The following is a 19,845-nucleotide window of genomic DNA, read 5'->3' as shown; positions in this document are numbered from 1 at the left end:
TTTGTCTGTTCCATTTGTCTCTCCTCAAAGAACTGGAAATACTCAGACCTTCTTTGCGGGCTTTGAGGTGTAGTTCTCAAAGCAAGGTGGCCTTAAGGGAAAGAAAGCCGCATACAACTCTGTACATGAGTAACTCAGCAGCAAATTATGTGGCTGAGCCTTTTGAAGGCTGTATAAAGCAGCAGATGGAATCCAGAGGGGAAAGGCTGTGTCTTTTCCAACCGCGATGTTCAGTGACCGTAGGGAATCCCATCTTAGCAGAATTTGCATAGCTGGATTGGATAGATATGCATTACAGCCAGGATTGGAATCCTCTGTGTCTCAAAGAGAATGTTCCCCATCGACAACATATGCTTCAATGCGGGTGATGGTGAATATATTTAATTCTCTTATTATAACTGCGTGACTTTGGAGAGTCCTTTTGCTATTGATAAATCTTATAGTAAACAATGTGTCTGTGGTGCTCTCTGGGCTTGAGTATGATTGGCCCAAGGGGACGTGGATGGTGGTGGTCTAGTTGATGGGACACTGGACTAGGACTCAAGAGACCTGGGTTCAGTTTCTGGCCCAGCCACAGTGTGGAACCTTGGACAGCTTAATCTGTTCTGTACCTCACTTCCCTATCTGTAAAATGGGGGAGGAGAACAGTTCCACCCAAATGAACCAGGAGCCCGGGTAGTGACATGCTGTTGTCCATAGGGTCATAACTACTAGAGATGGCAAATAACGGGCTCCAAGATTGTGGCATACACAGTTACGTTGCCTGGGATCTACTGCTTTCTTTGTAAGGCATCTAATCAAGAAACCCAATACTCTACTTCCTGGCAGGGTGTCTATGTGGTGGAGGGGATTGTACGTCGTCTAAGCAATGGCTATGCTGCAGTTCTGCCTGGTATTAATGTCTAAGTCATTGCCATGTGTACTTTTCTTCTCAGTGGGTTCTTCAAGTTCTCTGAGTTCAGGAGGCTCATTCAGTGGCAGACCCTTGCTAGTGGGAGCTGGTGGGGATGCCATGGAAGCTCTGTCTAGTCTCCGGTACACTCTTGTGGATCCCATTGCGGCTAATCTGGAAGGGGCAGTTACATTTGAGGCACCAGAACTGCCTGAGGAGACGCTCATGGAGGTGGGTACATCCTATGGACTTAAAACAGAAAAGGAGGGGTGGGGGTGGAGGCGTGAATCACCAAAAGCAAGTCCAAAAAGCTAAAATATTGGATATTTGCAGCTGAGGGGGTCAGACCCTCTGCAAGGGAGCAAGGCCAGTTTACACCAGATCTGGCCCATAAAGTTCAATAAGTAAAAAATGCTTTCAGCATATTGGTCCTGCTTGTCTGGGAGGGAACAAAGTTACTGAGCTTTTTAGTCCTTGTGGCTGGTTACTGGTGTGACAGAGGGTATAATTTTGCCATTTCTAAAGCTGAAATTGAAGGTTGGAAACCGCACTCAATATTGCATGTTCTTCTTTGACTGAAAATCAGCTGGTTGTGAAGAAAGTCTGGGTTGTTTCTTTTTAAAAGGAAAAAAAACACAAAAAGTGCTCCTGATGTCTAGCCAGAATGCAGCCAGCGAGCTATTTAATATCTCCCACTATTATCTTCTGCATGCACTGGGGATTCCGTTAGCGTTACAATCTCCGATGAAAGGACCTAAAAGAAAATAAACTTGAGGCTTGTATTGATAGCAGGGGGAGAGAGAGAGACTCTGAACCAACAAAATAGGCTGTTGAACCATCTTTGTCAAGTTGAAAGGCAGCCAGACACCTCCTTTTCCCCAAAGTGAATGGAGCGGAAAACATAGCAAATGCTCCCTCTGCCCAAGTGCATTTGAGATGTAAGTCAGGTTATCCATTTGCAGTGGAGCTGGGGAGAGAGGGGAAGAACTAAGGCATGGTTTCATCTTTATTCATAATCTTGCGGTAGCTCATGTAGGACTATGGAAGGTTCTTTACAACCAAGCCTCGAGTCCAATATCAAAAAATCATCCTCTGGATACATGCAGAGACCTGTGCACTTTGGCTTAAGAATTAAGGTTTGATTGTTCCTTTTAAAAACAATTTTTTTTACAAAATCAGGTTAGGGAAATGAGACTTGAGTTGTCAGGTATGCACTGAGTTGGTTTCATCTGCTACGGTTTCTGCAGAGCCATGGGGCTGAGATTTTAACATGGATGTGATCCATGTTGTGTGGGGGTTAACTAAATTTCCTGCCACCTTAAGAGTCCCAGAAGCATGGGAATGTGGCAGCCACACCTGCTCTGTAGACCTGAACAGAATCTTCCGAAGGAAATGTCAGCTTGATCTTGTTAATGTTGTGCAGTTCTGCTTCAGATGTCTGCAATGAGTCATTCTGGTTTGGTCCTCATTTCTGCTGAACGCAGGCTTTAATAATCCATTCACATGTTGCAAAACCTTCCTGGCACCCAGATTTTTTGGCTTATTTGTAACCCCTTTTGTGCCCTGCGGATCTGTCCGGAATGCCAACCTGACAAATTTTCCACCCAGATGCTTTCTGCTGACGTTTTTACAGCACACTGAAATGTTGGCATTTTGAAACCTATTATTTATCTCAGGTTCAGTTGTAAAAAGTAAGTAGATGTTTTTTCTTTGAAAAAGTTCCTTTAGGGGAAAACACTACAAATTCAGGACTGTATTTAAAAGTTTGATGTGCAGTGCTAAAACAAAGTACATATTGGGGACTGGGGCAGGAGAGGTTCTGAATGATTACTGATGGCAGGACTGGAAAGTACCATGGGCTCTTTATGGGTAGAGAGAAAGGAAGGTCCACTGAGTTGGGTGCTAACCTGGCAGTTGGGAGACTCGGGTTCAATTCCTGTTCCATCATATGTGACCTTGGGCAAGTCACTTAATCTCTCTGTGCCACAGTTCCCCATCTGTAAAATTGAGATAATACTAATTTCCTATTTCACAGGGGTATTGTGAGGGTAAAGATACTAGAGATTTTGAGGTGCAATGGAGGCCAGGTACATATGAAACCCATGAACCAAGAAGCTGAACTGATGAATGAATGAAGAAACCTATATGATTGGTTGCTCAATGTGAGGGATGTATTTCTCCCATAACTCCTAGACTAAAGGGCATTAACCTGCCGCTTTGAGAGGAGGACTGACCCACTGTATGAATAGAGAGCCAAGGTGGGTGAGGTAATGTCTTTTATAGCCCCCCCTCCTCCCCAATGTCTCTCTAATATCCTGGGATCCACACAACTATGACACTGCATGCATCCATTGAATGCATGATAGACCTGCTAGCTCTTCCGATCATTTTGATAGAAAATACCAAAAAGGGAATTCCACAAGAAGTTCCAGCGATAAGTTCTAACAGGTTTTATAGTCAGCTCAAAGAGCTGATAGTTACTGTAGGTCCTATGAGTAGTTAGCCCGCAGGCTATACTGGGTGGGGTTTATTCAGTAAAACTCCGCATGAAATGGGGAAGTGCCCCTTTGAGCTGAGCCCACTGCTGTGGGGTTTCTTCCCCCTATTAAATGAAGGTGCTCGTAGCTCAAGGTGCTGGATTGAGAGCCAGGAGGCCAAAGGCCACGGTTCACCCATAGAACAGATGCTCAGGTAGCTGCGGGACAAGCTTGCCCACCACGCCCTGTCAGCGTGCCTCACTCCTGACCTGAAACAGGAAGCAACTCTGGAGAAGTCGGTTCCGTGACCGTGTCAACTCAGCTCCTGTGAGGAACTGCTTGTAAACTGGTGGCCTGAAGCTGTGCTCTGTTAATCTGTGAAGGAGGAGGATTGGTGTCTGGGCTTGGGTCCGAGTCCGGGGATTTCATGCCCAGACACAATAACAACTCCTTGTTAGAATTACATCCTCAGCTTCTGCTTTCATAACCCAGGGATGAGTCCTCCGTGCACTGGCGCTGTTGCCAGTGTGCCCTGCCTCCCTCACATGCTGCATCCTGCACGTAACCTCTGTGTTGGTGTTTCCTTCTCCAGCAAGAGCACACGGACACCCTGCGCAGCTTGCGCTTCATGCTTGCCTTCGTCCACTACGTGCTGGAAATCGCCACCATCAAAGGGAGCACCAGCGAGATGAGCAGCTCGGTGGCCTCCGAGTACCAGCTTCAGGAGAGTGTGGTGGCTGACCAGATCAGCCTTCTCAGCAGGGAATGGAGGTAAGGCCCGGGGAGAAGCCAGGATACCTTGGTCTGTTCCGAAAACCACCCTAGCTGCTGTGCATTGCTTCTCTCTGCCATGTGCCTGCGGTGTGCATTTGGAAAGCACTCTGGGACACTTTTATTGTAGAGGTCGTGCTGTAAATACACCGACCAGCCCATTGACCTGCGTGCGGTGAAATGTGCTTCCTTTGCAGCTATGCAGAGCAGCTGGTACTGTACCTGAAAGTAGCAGAGCTGCTGTCCTCGGGCCTGCAGACAGCCATAGAACAGATCAAGGCAGGCAAGCTGTGCCTCTCCTCCACTGTCAAACAAGGTAAGGGCCCCTGAGCGCAAGTACAAGGGATGCGTCTGGAATGCTGGAGCTGTGGAAAGGAGCTTGGAATGAGGCTGCTGTACCCCCAAAGGCCACCCACCCCCCACTGCGTTGCCCTGAGACTTCGGCAGTAAGAGCAGAGTGAGGAGCTGAGTTCATCCTGCTAGCTAGTGCTGACCCTCTCTATTATACACTGAGTGCCCTGGGTGAACACAGCGCAGGCTGGCTGGGGTCACTTGCGTGGATAACCAGCTGCCTCCCTCTTTGGAGCTCCTGGAGGAGCAGCTTTTACACATGCGTGCACACGCGTGCCCCTTCCCCCATCCACATATATGAGCCATCGCCACTGAACTCGGCTAGTGGCCTCACGCTCAACAGTGAGCGCCGCTGATGCATGTAGTCAGCCTTCCTCACACTCCTCTGCCCCTCTCCACCCACCTGTGCTGGCAGTTTCCTTACACGCTGCCACCCTCTGCCAGCACACACACGCACCCCCACTCTGTGCCAGCAGCCTGCCTTGTCTCTCCCCGACCCTCTCCCAAGTATTACGGTCTGTTTGCAAAGTTATCCGCCCTCTGCCCGGTGGCGTGGACCTCCTGGCATTGCTGGCCTCCTCAGGGATGCTTTTCATACACCTCAAAGGACCTGCTCCTCGCGTGACATTCAGTTTATGCAGGAACCCAGGTTTTTGCTTGTACCACTGTATGAATCCTCACGGCCAGTTAGAAAGAAAGCATCTGATCTGAATATCTCAGCATGTCTCTGTACACAGGTGCTTAATTATACATGATGGGGGTGCAACTTAATTACGTGCTGTGTGTATTCGTAATGTGTGCTTACTTGGCAAGTTGAGTCATTTCTTGGCAGTCATGACTTTCAAGTGAAAGAAACAAAAAAAACAGGAAGTAACAATACCCAATGGCAACGCAGGAAGCCATTTATTTATCAGCCTGTTATGCCCTTCCATTGGTTCTGACATGTTATGCGTCTCTGTCATCGCACAAGGTGGCCACTGTTCAGTACCCAGCTAGTGGCTGGGTTTTTGTCTTAGCACTGGGACGCTATTGGGGAGCCTTTCAAAGGCACCAAGGGCAATTAGAGGCCCATCTCCCGCTGGCTGCCGTCTAACTGTGCTTTGTGCCTTTGAAAATCACCTCTCTGCATTAGGGGGATTGGTGTCAATAACTGCACACCCTCTCTTTCTGCAGTGGCCAGTGCAGGGGCTTAGCTACACAATTTCCACTCATGTCAATGGAAAGTCATGACGCTACATCTCCTCCTTGCCACTGAGAAAACCTTCTCCTGTTCAGTGGCTGAAAGGTTAGCCTTTGCAGAGCAGTTTGCCCGCAGAGGCCGTAACGCTCAGCTCTCCCCGCTCAGTGACTCTAGCTGCACTGTGTTTTGTTCAGGCATGAGGCAGTGGCCAAAGGAAATACTGCACCAGTAAATCCCGGTGGCTGGAATTTTACTCCACTCCGTGGGTTTTCTGTAACTGACTCTAACTTCCCCATTGAAAGAGAAGATGGCAGAGGCTGAAACTTTCCAAGTCCCAAATCCGCTGTACGTTACTGTACACTGGCTGGTGCCACTCAGTTTACCCACCGGGCTCTCTAAGAACCGGGATGAGCTTCTGAGACTAGTCTCCGAACTCTGAAGTAGAGCATATTCAGGGAGAATGGGAATGAGTTTGCAGAAGCCGTGGCCAGCCAAAGCTATGGCTGTCCTTTGTAGCCTGAATAACAAATTGTTCTGAGCATTTATAGAGAAGTCTGAACCTCTTTTCCCAGATGCTTGTTGTGTACCTTGTGGATTGTAGCCTCTAGATCTACAGCTGCGCTTTCACCAAAATGCACTGGGAATTAGGCAAGCTATTCCATTCTTCCTTCTCTCCCCATGAAGCACTGCTTAGAATTCAGGGTCTCAAAAGTAAATGAGGAAGTGAGAGCAGTTTGAAAGGCACTGACGGTACTTTGTGATGAATGCTCCCTTTTTAACATGTAAAGTTGAATGCATTAGAGGGAGACCTTCAAAGGCACCAAGTCCCATTAGCTCTGTAAGTTAGACCTGTGTGCCTTCGAAAAATCTCCTGGTTCAGTAGTGTATCCGAGCTACTAAAAGTGGCTCAGTCTCTTGCTTTGTTGAACACCCTTTTGGATTGTTGTTGTTGGCCACGTACAGTAACGTTTACATAAATTCTTCTTGCTCTTCTCCATCACGCAGTCCTGGAGCCTTAAAATCCTAGCTGCCCTGCAGGAAGGGAGATCAGGTGTCCTCGTACGTTCACCTGGCAGGGCAGCAAAGTGCTGCTCAGCAAATAATTGATCTATCCCTGCTCCGCTCCATTGCTTCGCCCACTCTTGGCATTGTAGGCTCCATCAGCTACCATAGGTGAGGCAAGTTGGCATCACGCATCCAGCCATCGGATCAGAGAGGCTCCGTTTCTGGAGTGTTTGCTGTTCCCAGTGGTGTGTGCGGCAAAGTGCACACACTGAATTGCCTAAACCTTGTTTCAGCTAAGAGAAACAAAACTAGATCTGGTGGCAGGGGAAGTAGAAGCATCTGTGGGTATCTCCATATCCGAGCCTTAAAGCTACTGCACAAGGCTAAGTCAAAGCCCATGATAGTGACAGGTATGTCACAGTCTGTATGCTACTGAACGGCTGAAGCTTTGCCTTAAACAAAGCACCTTTGAGACACTCCTCCAAGGTCTGGAGCGTGGGGAGTAGGTGAAAGAGGCAAAGCAGGAAGATGAGACGAACATTTTGTTTCTTTTGCTCTAGTTGTGAAGAAGCTGAACGAACTTTATAAATCCAGCGTGTCAGCCTGCCACTCTCTGAACATGAGACTCCAGAGATTCTTCTTGGATAAACAGAAGCTCATGGATCGGATCAACAGCATCACAGCAGAGAAGCTCATTTTCAGCTATGCCGTGCAGATGGTAAAGATCTCGCAGCCCTGTAGGAGCAGTGTCCAGCGTGCATCGTGGCTTAGCATGATTGGTCACAGCTCACATACAGGGTGCGGGCAGGTTGTTTTCACGCCTGGCTCGTTGCACGTTGGAGGGCTGGGAAGGGACGTACGTAGCGCTGGGTGAATAATGGATTTTTCAGTTGCTGGCAATTCAGAAAAATCTGACAAATGTTTCATTTTGGGGTAAACCAAAAACAAATGTTTAGCGAATTGAAAAGTCAGAAAACATTTAGAGCTGAGTTGACTGAAACATTTCGTTTGACCCTGACTTGAAATTCTTCGTTTTGATCTGGGACATTTTAACAAAAGCAAAGGAGGACTAGGCACAGAGTGGAGATGGTGCCCTGCTTTTAGCCCATCTCGCCTGGGATGTGGGAAGACCGAGGATCAATTCCCCTCTCTGCCTGATGTGGAGAAGGGATCTGAACTTGCCTCTCCCCCATTCCAGGGGGAGTATCCAAGCCACTGGGCTATGGGGTATTCTGAGGCAGGCATCTCTCTCTCTCCTGGTAAAGCTGTTCCACTTTTTATAAAACACATTAAATAGTTCTTGCAGCAGGAACTTGAATGTGGGTCTCCCACATCCTAGGTGGGTGCTGTAACCACGGGACTATAGAGTCATTTTTACTCTTCTTTCGCTGGCCCAGTGGCTGTTCATTGTGGCTCTGAATTGCCACCGTGTTCTGTGCTGTCCCCACCATTTCCTCCTCCTCCTTTTCCGGCCGTTTTGTAGCTCCGGCCCGAAATGTGTTGGTAACATTGAAACAAAACGTTGCCTTTCGACGCCATCGAGCCGTTTCGATTTTTCAGTCCCCTCGAAACTATTTGGCAAACTCTGCACAAATTCGTGGATGGTTTTGGATTGACCGACACGGCGTTTTAGGGCGAATAAACAATTATTAAATGGCGCCCGGCTCTCGGTGGGCGTGCTGCTGAGCGTGGCTTGACGGTGCAGCCTCCATGGCAATAGTGCCCCTGTACCTGCTGCATGGAGTAACTGGGCGGGGTTTGCACACAGGTGCAGTCTGCAGCCCTGGACGAGATGTTCCATCACAGGGAGGACTGCGCACAGAGGTACCAGAAGGCTCTGCTGCTGATGGAGGGGCTCTTGAACATCATAACGGAGCAGGGGGACATCGAGAACATCAATAAATGTGAGCAGCTGGGCACGGAGTTTCTTACTAGAGCCTCAAGTATTTTTCCACCTGTGGATCCAGGGTCTGTCTCCAGGGTTTCTTCCACCAGGGCTAAGTTCTTATGGATGCACCAAAGATGTCTTTGTTTGGAATAACTCCTTCAGTGCTCAGCTACCTGCCTCCTGCTTACAGAGCGGCAGGACGCTGCCGTAAGGACCTGCTCCTGTGGGAGCCGCCCCGGCAGAGAGATTGCTAGGGCTGTAATGCAGCCTTGTGCTGTGTGAAGGAGCTGGCTCAGGGCAGTGGGTTTGGCAGAAGTGAAGGTGTGGGTTTGGTTCCCAGCTGGGACTGTTAGTCTGGTCACTCGGGCAAGCAAAGCGGCAGTCGCTGTGGCGTGAAGGGCACTGCATTACACAATCAGGGCTGCGGCAGCTCTTCCGAATGCACGTCTAAGGGTACGTCCCCCCTGCAGGCAGAGGTGTGATTGCAGCTCATGTAGGTTATACCCAAGCTAGCTTTGATCATGCTAGCGCCGCTAAAAGCATCCGTAATGACGCAGCACTCATCCTGTGATCAGACCTCCGGCTGCAGTGTAGACATACCCTGTGTCAGCTTGCGAACCCTTTACCAAATCCTCCCTCCCCTCCGTTAACCAAAGAGCCCAAAATGGCTGAGACCGTGGCAGGCAGGTTTTGTTCATCAGCAGTCAGTGCTGAAACCTGAACTCCTACCTCCTTGCAACCCCTCCTGATGCACCTCCCCCCCCGTCTCTTTGTACCCTTCAGAGAATAAACCAGCCCTCTTTTAGTTTTCCCACCCCAAGACAAACAGATCCCTCCCAGTTAGCACCCATCCTCTGTCCTTGTGAGCGGACACTCTGTCCCGCTGCTCCGACCCCATGCTGTCACGAGTGTTGGGTGTCATTCTGAGAGCACTGAGCTAGCGTGGACCCAGAGCCCGTGCTCTCTGCCCTTGGTCAGTATGGCTCAGTTACAGAACCTGCCTGCGCATGCTGAGGCAGTGGGAAAAGTCTAATTAGCATCATGTCAAAAAGCAGGAGAGTGGGTTAAGTGCAACTCTGGCTAAGCTAAATCTGGCAACGTAACTGCAATGGCAAAACCATTATCGCTGTCTAACTGGCTGGCTTCCCGGCGGGGGAATTACACAGCCACCAACTTCACTCTTCCCCTGGAGGCACAAAAATTGCCAGTTAGATTGCACCTGTTCCTCAGGTTGTCCTAATCCGCACCTAGGTGTTCAGTGACACTGGGTACCTTATGAAAGAAGAGAATTCCAGCCCGCAATCAGTTAAATAATACAGTATGTATAATACTTATTAATAAGTCAGTTAAATAATACCAGGAATGATCAAACTTTAACAGCTGATCTGAAGTGTTACTAAAGGTGGGGGGCGACTGCTGCTTTAACAGTGCCTGGTAGGCACTGACTGGATTATTAAGGAATGCTGTGTGGTTTCTATTGCAGACACTTCTCATCAGTCTCAGGCGTGTCTCTTATTCAGAGAGAGAGCTCGCTGGCTAATCCACCTGAAAGACACCTCTCCCCAGCAGAGATCTAGTCACTGACTTTTTAACTGAGGCTTTGTCTACGCTACGTCAGTTACAGAGGCACAGCTGCACCGATGCCGCTGCGCCACTGTCATGCTCCTGACGAAGGCGCTCTCAACCGGTGGGAGAGGCGGTAGCTGAAGCTGTCGGCGGGAGGCGCTCTCCTGCCGACGTAACCCTGTCGACTTTGGATGGTGTAAGTTACGTTGCTCAGGGGAGTGGATTATTCGCACCCCTGAGCAATGTGTGTTATACCGAAGTAATTTGTGAGGTAGACGTAGTCCCAGAAAGCTTGTCTCTCTCTCTCTCTCTCTCACCAACAAAAATAGGTCCAATAAAAAATATTACCTCACCCACCTTGTCTCTCTTATATCCTGGGACCAACACGGCTATAACAACACAGCATACGGTCTTTAACCCAGTTTATTTCACAGCTTCCTGAATGAGACAATCTCTCTTGCGTGTCTCTTGTTATAGTGCGACAGGCTGTATTTTAGATCCCAGTGTACATCCCAGCTACATACACCTACCGGTGTTAATTATTTACATCAGGAATTCCGAATCTTGAGCCTGAAGCTTTAGGAATTAATCCCACATTACTTTGAACTTCCTGCCTCCGTAAGAGTCTGATCAGACCCTGATTTCTCTGTGTCCCAGACTGGCAAATATTATTGAGATCTTGAGCCATCTTCACTACTGGCGTAAACCACTTCCTTGGTTTAAATAGCTACAACCCCACTGATTTTAGAGGCGAATTAGGGCCCTTTCTTGCTGAGAACTCGAAGTCCCAATGAGGAACAGTGTCCAAAGTACTGTTCTCTGACGTCTCTAACGATTCCCACTTCTCATGCTCCTCTATGCATGAGGACGTTTTGAGGCAGGTACTCAGCTGGTGTAAATGGATGTAACTCCATTGACTTAACAGAGCTGCATCCATTAACATCGGCTGAGGAGCTGATCCTGTATGTCTCCTGCTTATTCTGTTAGCTTTAATATTGCTGGAGGGCAAGAGACTGATTTCCTGTGTCCTTTCTCTCTGACAGGTAAGATGTGTATCGAACGCCGGTTGTCGGCTCTGTTATCGGGGATCTGTGCGTGATTTTAAAAGTGCTGCTTGCCACGAATCTCACGCCAGCCAATCGCCTTCGGTTTCCGATCGCCTGCTGCAGTGGTGGAGAAGGAGCCTGGCTGTGGGAAACCTGCAAGACACACTGCTTGATCTTATTTGTAGTAGTCAGGAAGGTTTTCCGCAGTAGGGATTTGGATTCTCTTTTGGGGGACATATGACAGCAGCGATTGCAAGCACTTCCCCACCGTATAGACCGGGGGAAGACGTAGGAGAGATGCGGGTTTTTCCCTCTCTTGGTGGAGGGGGCGAAGGAGAGAATTCCCTTCCTCCCACTTCCACTTCAAAGGACAAGGCTGCTGCCTTGCCCTCCTGCTCAGAGCTGGAGTATTTTAGTGCTGCATCCATTGCTGGCAGTGGATGTGCTGAAACCGTTAGCAGGAACTTTCAGGTGGACTGTTCAGTGAATTGAGAAGGGTAGAATTCAAGGCCAGTTGCATACTTTCCCCGTCCCCACTGATAGCCAAGCACTCAGGAACTTGCTGTTGACCTGCAGCTGCTCCTTTCCCCTGCCCCATCTCCATTCTCGCCCTTCTTGTATATGTCATGCCACAGAGCACTTCCTGTGTGGGGGAGAGGAGTACCGTGGGGAAGCTGGATCTCTTTTCCTGGAGCGTTGCTGAAGACAGCTGCAACCTTCCGAAAGACTTCCTGAGCAATGCTGGAACAGCATTGCCACTGAGGAGGCTCCCTTGTACCAAGCATGAGGAGGCAGGTCACATCCCTACCTGGACGGGGAGCAACAAAGGACAAGAAAGTTGTGTATATATATTTAAAAACAACTCTAGCGTTACAAGAAGCCCCGATGGTTTTTCCCCCATTGGGGTCAGTATCCTAAACCCTTGACTGCACAGCTTGACCCATCAGTACATATCCACGCCCATGCTGTCCTACTTTCAGCTGTTGGTTAGATAACCCTTTCCCCCACTGCCCCCCAAAAACACTAACTTTGTGAATCAAAGAAGCACTTTACACACTATGGGAACTTTGACAAGTTGCCTTTGCATCACACGGTGGCCCCGGAACTTCACGACTGCTGGGAATGCTGTTCTTTTGTTCCTCGTTGTTCTTTTGCACTACGTTTGTGTGTCTATATTAATACATATTCCTCAAGGAGAATATGTATCGATATATCGAGTGTGTGTCACTGTGTGTATTTAACTGTACTGTATCTTGTGCATGAGCAGCAAACAGCAGCCCCCGGTCCATGTGCTGTTCCCCTCCGTGCCAGGCAAAGCTGACTTGAAATCCAGCAGTACCAAGAGGCTTTTTTTATTTAAATGTTCTTTTTAAGGACCGTCCGTACAAAGCTCCATGGTTTTTAAGAGCTCAAGAACAGACATTGAGATCTTACATATTTACAACCGAAAATGCATTTTTTATTGTTTTGCTGCTTAATTTTTATAAAACCAACCAACCAGCCCGTTTAGTGTTCAGTTACCTTCAGCATTTCTTTTTCAGAGACTGTGTAGCCAGACCAGGCCTGTGGGTGTGGGCGGTTGAAGACTTGTTGAGGCTTGGATGCTGCGAGTGTGTGCGTGTGTGGGGCGGGAAACTGGCTGCCTGTGTGTGTGTGTGTTTTAACTTATCAGAGTCATGGCAGTATTTGCTTAGCGCTGAGTGGAAAAAGTAACCTCCATGGGCGAAATGCGAACCTGGGGCTTAGCTTTTGGGATCCAATAACATTTTGCGCATGGTGGTTAAATCTTCATTACTTCTCTCTCTCTCTCTCTCTCTCTGCCACTGTAATTTTTTGCACGTTTTTGTATGACACTCTTTGGACAAAATATTATGCAAGGAACAACTCTGACGTGTGAACCAGCTTCATCTGTGGCAAGATGGACGCTTCTGGTGGCAGAACACAAAAGCAAAGAAACCCCCGTCCCTCTCCAGGGGAGTTTGATTACATAATGTGTCGCTTCAGCATCAGGCCTTCATTGCTTCATTCATTCACAGCTTGCTGTTGCTGTGGCTCCGTGTGCCTACGCCTAAAATAAAAACAAACCTGCGGTTGGAGATGTTAAGCAAGAAGCAGACCACTTCGGAAAGGATCGCCACCAGTCCTGCCATAGGCAATTCTACAAGTGCAATACGTTAACCTGGATGCAGCGTGGAAACAGCAAGCCAGAACAAACTTCCCAGCAGACACCTGCTTTTCACACTGAATGCCAACCCCCCCAAACTTAATAGCTTATTGCCAAGTATTAGTCAGTTGCATCCCAGGATTTGTGTTTATGCCACAGGTGTACCGATCCGTGGATACGGCAAGCTCAGCACTAACCTTCCAGCTGTACTTAATTACTTGAATGTATCAATTTTTGTCCACATTCAACGTATATAAATATATATTGCTCCAAAAAAAAGTGGTTTACAGATCTTCAACCAATATATAAATAAATATATATATGTATGTGTGTGTGTGTGTGTGTACATATTATATATATTTTCTCAATACTTGAAACTTAGCCACTGTGCTTGGATTTAAAAAATAAACAACAAGAGAAAGACAAAACAAAGAAGACAGATGATTTCTTTTGCCATCACTTTGGTGACTCTATTTGTTATCTAAATGCATGTAGCGTGAAACCAACTTTTTTTGGGGTAAAAATAGTATTTATTGCTTTGTAGACAATAAGGAATGCAAAAAAGAAGAAAATTTGAAGTTACTAGTGTAGTCTATTCACTATCGTTATGGGTTTGTTACTTGTTGCAGCGTTTGTATGTAGTGTCTTAACTAGATTTCAAGAAACCTCAATCTAATAACACGTATCTTCAGGTTTGTGAGAAAGTGTATGATGATCTTCTTTATAAGGTAATGCTTGATTGTCAACTTTTTTTTTAATTTGTGTTTTGTGTGACTTTTTTTTGGCTTTAAATTGTAAAACACTGATTTAAGAAAATAAAACTGATTTGAAATTGTCCGTGATTGTGTCTCCATTCTCCAGTGTCACTTAGTTGGTAGCATTAAGGCTAATGATACCTCGCTGTTGTTGAACGCTTCTCATCAGTAGAACTCAAAGTGGAGGTCAGTATCAGTTTGCAACTGAGGAATCCCTGTGATAAGCAGATAACTAGATCCCACCAGTCCTGCAAGCACTTAAGCCTGGGCTTAAATTTATGTATATGAGTAGTCCTGGTGGACTAAAGCTTCCTCTCATGCTTAAGTATTTTCAGCATTGGGGTGCTGGAGCGATTTGCTGCACTGTCAGGCTAACATTACATGTCGTGGTTCAGAGGCCTGAGGGCAGGTTAGAAGCACATAGTCAGATGATGTCCCAAATACTAGGGTTGTGTGTAGTGTTTTACGTTTTGAACGTTTTTATAAGAAATGTGGTTTTTGGTAGTTTAAAAAACTTCTGTTTTATTGATATGGTAACAAATTCCCTTGATCTACCAGCTTTTCTAATCCAAGTGTCTGCCTTAGGCTGGGGGTTTTGTTGTTGTTTTGCGGGGGGGTAGAGGAAATTTCAGCCAAAAAGTTTCAGAGAAAAATTCATTGTCTTGCCCATATTAAAACCAACTCTGGCGACTTTTCCTTTGAGAAGCTCTAGTGCCCCCATCCTTTGGAGCAGAGTCTTGAAATTTGGCAGGGGGTAGCCTTTGTGCCAGGGATGTGCCTCTTGCCTTTCCCATGAAAATCTGCCCACATTTGGCCAAGCTATAAACTTCTGAAAAATTGCAGCTTGCACATGCTCAGTAGAGACTTGCTAGAGCTTTGCAGCTAAATTCACGGAAGGTTCCATCTATACTGGGGCCTGTTCCAGCCCGGGGCTGAGCAGAACTTCCCTGTAGTTGGAGCTCTGAGCTGCTGCAAAGCCAAGCATCAGAACTGAGAGCAAGGAGCCTGTCTCTCCTGTGTTCTAAATGAACACATGGAGGAGGAGGATGCCTCGTTTGAATGCAGGGGGAATAGATTGGGACAAGGAGTCTGGTGGGAGGAGATGCAAACTGGAGGCTGGCAGAGTGGGTGGGAGAGAAACTGGAGTTGGGGTGTGGGAGACTGGAACTGGCTGGGCAAGGAGATTGGGAACGGGGGAGAATGAGAGGAAATTGGGAGGGGGAGTCCTGAGGGGTGACCTTGCCATGTAAAGAGTTGGGGACTGGGATGAGAATCTTGAGGAGTAGAGATTGGGATGAGCTACTTGAGAATTGGAGTGGGATGAGGAGCCAGGGGTGTGGAACTGAGACAAGACAGGTTGGAGGGGATGGGATAGTAGGGGTCACACTTGGAAGGAATGGGTTAGAAAAGTCTGTGCCCGCTGGAGCACACTCCCATCCAGACCCCAGAGCACAATCCAAGATTCCTGAATCTCCCCATTCCTCTGCCGTCGGCAAGTCTCTGTGAACCCCAGGGGCACAGTGTGTTCTCCATCCCCTTCTCATGCCGGCTCTCATCGGGGATGACAACATCCTGCGGCTATCAGTTACTCGGTTAGCTCCAGTGACAGAGTTCTGTGTGGTCGATCTAAAGCTTCCACCCCTGCTGATGACCCATGTGGGTGTCACTCGGAGGCCACCTCAAGGAATTTCTCGGTTTTTTCCAGTTTGCTTTTTTTAAAAAGTTGGAAAATGACACACAACGTTCTATTAAAAGAACCTTATTAAATTGCAAAGTTAAGCACTCAAAGCTAGGAAATGCCATCGGGGCAAATGAAGGTTGCATAGGCATCTTTAATTCTGGCACTTCCTAATTTCTTGAATGTTTGCAATCTTACTCTGTAACCTAGTTCTTTGTGTGGGCTGTAGTACGTAGAAATGATGGGAACAGTCTGATGAAATGTAATTCCAGAATATGCTGGTTCATCAAAGCTGAAACATACGGGCCTGTGTGCATAGGAGCAAGTGTGCAAATGTCTGATTCCTGCCTCTCTCATTCTACAGCCAAATGTTTAGAGCACGTACCTGGGATGTGGGAATCCCCGGTTCAAGTCCCTGCTCTGCCTGATTTAAAGAGCTCTGTGATGGAAAAGCATTGCTGCAAAGCCACACTTGAACCTGTCTCTCCGACATACCCAGTGAGTGACCTAACCACTTGGCTAGTCTGGATCTTTGGTGTTTTTTCATTAAAAAATTCAAAGAGGCTACTTCAAACCTTGAAATTCTTCATGAAGCACAATTACTGTTTTCCAGCCAGCCCTGCTGAATACTGTCCTTTCGCTCTCCCACCCCTGTCTTTCCCACCGAAGGGAATTTGATTCATACTGGCTTTCGCTGAGAACATTTTTTTCCTTGAAATGCTGGTCTCGCGTAAGTTATTGTTTATACTGATTCGTTCACTAGGAGAGGCGGGACTTGCTTTTCTCAGAAGAATTGCCCAGTGCAGAGGCTGGTCTTGAGACCGCGTAGTTCAGTGGTTCTCAAACTGTCGGTCGTGACCCCGTTTTAATGGGGTCGCCAGGGCTGGCGTTAGACTTGCTGGGCCTCCAGGACCGAAGCCCGAGCCCCGCTGCCCAGGGCCGAAGTCCGAGGGCTTCTGCCCTGGGTGGCAGGGCTCAGGTTACAGGCCCCCTGCCTGGGGCTGAAGCCCTTCGGCTTTGCCCCCCCCCCATCCCCACCCGGGTGGCAGGACTTCGGTCCCCACTCCTGGAGTTGTGTAGTAATTTTTGTTGCCAGAAGAGGGTCACGGCGCAATGAAGTTTGAGAACCCCTGGTGTAGTTTAAAGCAATGGGAAAAAGTCCTCTTGGCACAGGTTTGACAAGCATTTTGTAAGTGTGCACGGTCAGCCTCCCCATTCCCGCCAAAACAAAGCTCCTGGAGACATTGAAATGACAGCTGGCTTGGCAGCTCAATACGTCGCCGCCTAGTGTGTAGCTCCTGAGGCACGCTCAGAAGCCATGTATTTATTTTGAGTGGGTATAAAACCTTGCTCTGTGGGATGGCTGAGATGTGCATCAACTCGCTGTGATGTGGTCAGGGCAAGAATTAGAAGAGTTGTCACAGTATGTAGCAGAGTCTTTTGCATGCTGGAAAGTACCAAGGGCTGGGGCAGGGCTTTTCTTTTGAGGCTGCCCTTTGGGGAGTTAAAGGACTGTGGGGAAAACTTCTAGCCAAGCAAAGTTCAGAGAAGAATCACATAAACAGCACTTTACACAGTAGGTTGACAACTTTCTGCTGAGTCCATGGGACTCTGTGCGTAGGCAGCAAACCTCAGGGGAAGGAATGAACACAAGGGAAACCAGTGCTCTCTTCTGTTTTATAAAAGTGTTAAAAATGCACTTGAGGGGCCCATGGATTTTGGTGGCACTAGTGTAAATTGCACAGCCTCTCAGACAATCATGAGCTATTTTAGAGCTGTTGCTTTTTTAGTCTAAAAACATAAGCCAAGAAATTTCTCCAGCAAGTTTGGCTTCGTTCCCATTTTATATTTCTTAGCTGGTAAACACGTCAGTAAAATCCTGTTCAGTCCACTGTCAAAGTTCAAAGGGAGGATGGTGCCAGCAAGGAAATGCTCAAGAAGTGGGTGTTTTGAAAACCCAGAGGCTACAAAGCTCAAGTGTTCCAACTTTAGCTACATGCACAAATCCCTTCTTTTTTTTAAGCTCCATTTTTTAAAATGGGGAGCTAACTCAACGAAAGGCCATTTTAACCACCTACTTCAAACTACCATCAGAAAAATGATAGTCCTCTACCTTCCCCTTCAGCCGTGCTTTGTGACTAGTTTTATAGCGAGCTAACCTTAGAAGCGTACTGTTTGTCTGTGCTGATTGATGGTGCTCTTGGAACTGATCAGACTTAGAAGCTGAAGAACTTTGAACGACTGATGGATTTTTTTGGTGGGAGTTGCAGGAGATTGTGCAGCAGAATGGGTAATATGCTAAAGTGGATTTTTGTGAGCAGAGAATTAACACCATTCAGACAAACCCCACTGCTTAGTTTAATGGACTCTGTGTGCCTTAAATATACTGCTATCAATGGAGTGCAGACGATAGGTGCTGGCTTGACAGCCCAGGAAGTTAGCTTCTGGCATTCTCCAGCAGGGCATGGCGTGTATAGCAGGAGGGCAAAACGTACGGTAGTTTTGTGAGGCAGTCTCCCTCAGGGGGCTGGACTGAAATCTCTCGGGTTAGTGTACGCACGTCAGAGCAGGGATTGTCGCTGTCTCCTTACTGCGCCCAGCACAACCGTCCCCCAGTCCTGACTATGGGCTTTAGGTTCTGCCACAGTACAAATAGTTACGGCTACTGTTCCTCACATGATCCAGCAAATATTAGAAACTAGGCTGTCACAGTGAAGCCCTGCAAACTCTAGTAGCTCAGAGCCCAGCTGGTGGATTTGAGGTGCTAAATTCATCACTTGCTTCAATGGGGTTACAGCAGGGATGAATAGGGGACTGAACGTTGGGTGTGGGCTGAATGCTGACCTGAGATCCAGGCCCTTCTGGGAGTTTCAAATAGTAGTTTTGCTCCAGGATCTGTCTGTGCCCTGGGGCCAGTCACTTCACCTCTGTGGGACTCACTTTCTCCATCTGTAAAATGGGGTGCTGGGAGGCTTAATTAAGGGATCTTGGGTGAGTGTCACTAATTGTAAAGCATGGAAAGCTATTATCAAGATCCCCAGGAGTTACAGTAGCTCCAGTTGGAAGGAAAACTGGGTCAGTCAGGAGTCTTAAAGTTCCTAACACTTGGTCATTAGGAAGGTGAAACTTTCTCATTCCATTTTTTTTATATTGATGCTAAACTAGTGTGGTTATGAATATCTGACTCTTAAGGTCTTTTAGCTCTAAATATCCATCACTTTAATACCACTGAACTCGTTTTATTCACACATGGCTTGTTTTGTAGCCCTCATTAAAAAAGTAAAGTAAATCCATTTATTCATGTCTAAATATCAGTGACATCATCGCAAACTTTTCAGAAGCTTTCCGGATCCATCCCTATCTTGGAGCTCTCAGCAGCTGATCTTCCAATGATCTGCCCCACACCATCCATCCATCTTCTTGCTGCTCAGCCCCAGCTCTGTGATCCTCCGCCATTCCTTCCATAATAACTTTCTCAAGATTAAAAAAACCAAGCCAAGGCTGAAGACTTGAAATATTGAAACTTCCACTATCGTAGTCTATAACACACACACACACACACACACACACACACACACACACACACACACACACACACACACACACACACACACACACACACACACCAGCCTTTATTGACTGATTTTTCTCTTATGATAGGAGTCATATTTTAGCGCAAAGGGGTAGAGTTAAGGTTAAGTGTACAGCCTTAACACTAACGTTTCTGACTTGAGTGCTTGCTGCTATTAATACTGTTTTTTGTAAGCATGGAGTTACAAGTGTATTAAAATATTTGCTTAGTGTCATATGTATTACTATTAAAAATTAAATGGCCACACCTGCAACATTTCATATGTAGTTACTGTGGATCTTTACTAGTTTCCAGGTGAGACTGGACAGGCTGGCTTTGTAGATCAAATATGTCACCAAGAGGGAGCACTCAACTTGAAATGGTCTCTTAAAGCTTTAACACATCCAAGTTAATGAAAGAAGACATTAAACTTGGAAGTCCCACAGAGAGCCATGTGCCACAAGTTTACAACCTACCCCTAGCCTTCCATGTAGAGCTTGA

General features: G+C 47.2%; 1 protein-coding gene across 4 annotated transcripts in view; it reads left to right on the top strand.

Moving 5' to 3' along the window:
* The window catches only part of ULK1 (unc-51 like autophagy activating kinase 1), a 99,455-nt gene extending 85,278 nt beyond the window's left edge, over positions 1-14,177 (top strand). For 3 of the 4 annotated variants that reach the window (XM_048820997.2, XM_048820998.2, XM_075120000.1), the window contains 6 exons: positions 936-1,123; positions 3,962-4,140; positions 4,338-4,456; positions 7,237-7,394; positions 8,445-8,580; positions 11,174-14,177. In XM_048820997.2, coding sequence (XP_048676954.2) covers positions 936-1,123; positions 3,962-4,140; positions 4,338-4,456; positions 7,237-7,394; positions 8,445-8,580; positions 11,174-11,229 — 836 coding nt within the window. In that variant the 3' untranslated portion in view covers positions 11,230-14,177. The remainder of the gene's footprint in view (positions 1-935; positions 1,124-3,961; positions 4,141-4,337; positions 4,457-7,236; positions 7,395-8,444; positions 8,581-11,173) is intronic. The other variant, XM_048821005.2, reaches the window with a different exon arrangement.
* The last annotated feature ends 5,668 nt before the right edge of the window (positions 14,178-19,845 follow it).

This window comes from Caretta caretta, chromosome 15 (genome assembly GCF_965140235.1).
Source record: "Caretta caretta isolate rCarCar2 chromosome 15, rCarCar1.hap1, whole genome shotgun sequence".
Classification (NCBI taxonomy): domain Eukaryota; kingdom Metazoa; phylum Chordata; order Testudines; family Cheloniidae; genus Caretta; species Caretta caretta.
This window is presented reverse-complemented; position numbering and strand designations above follow the sequence as displayed.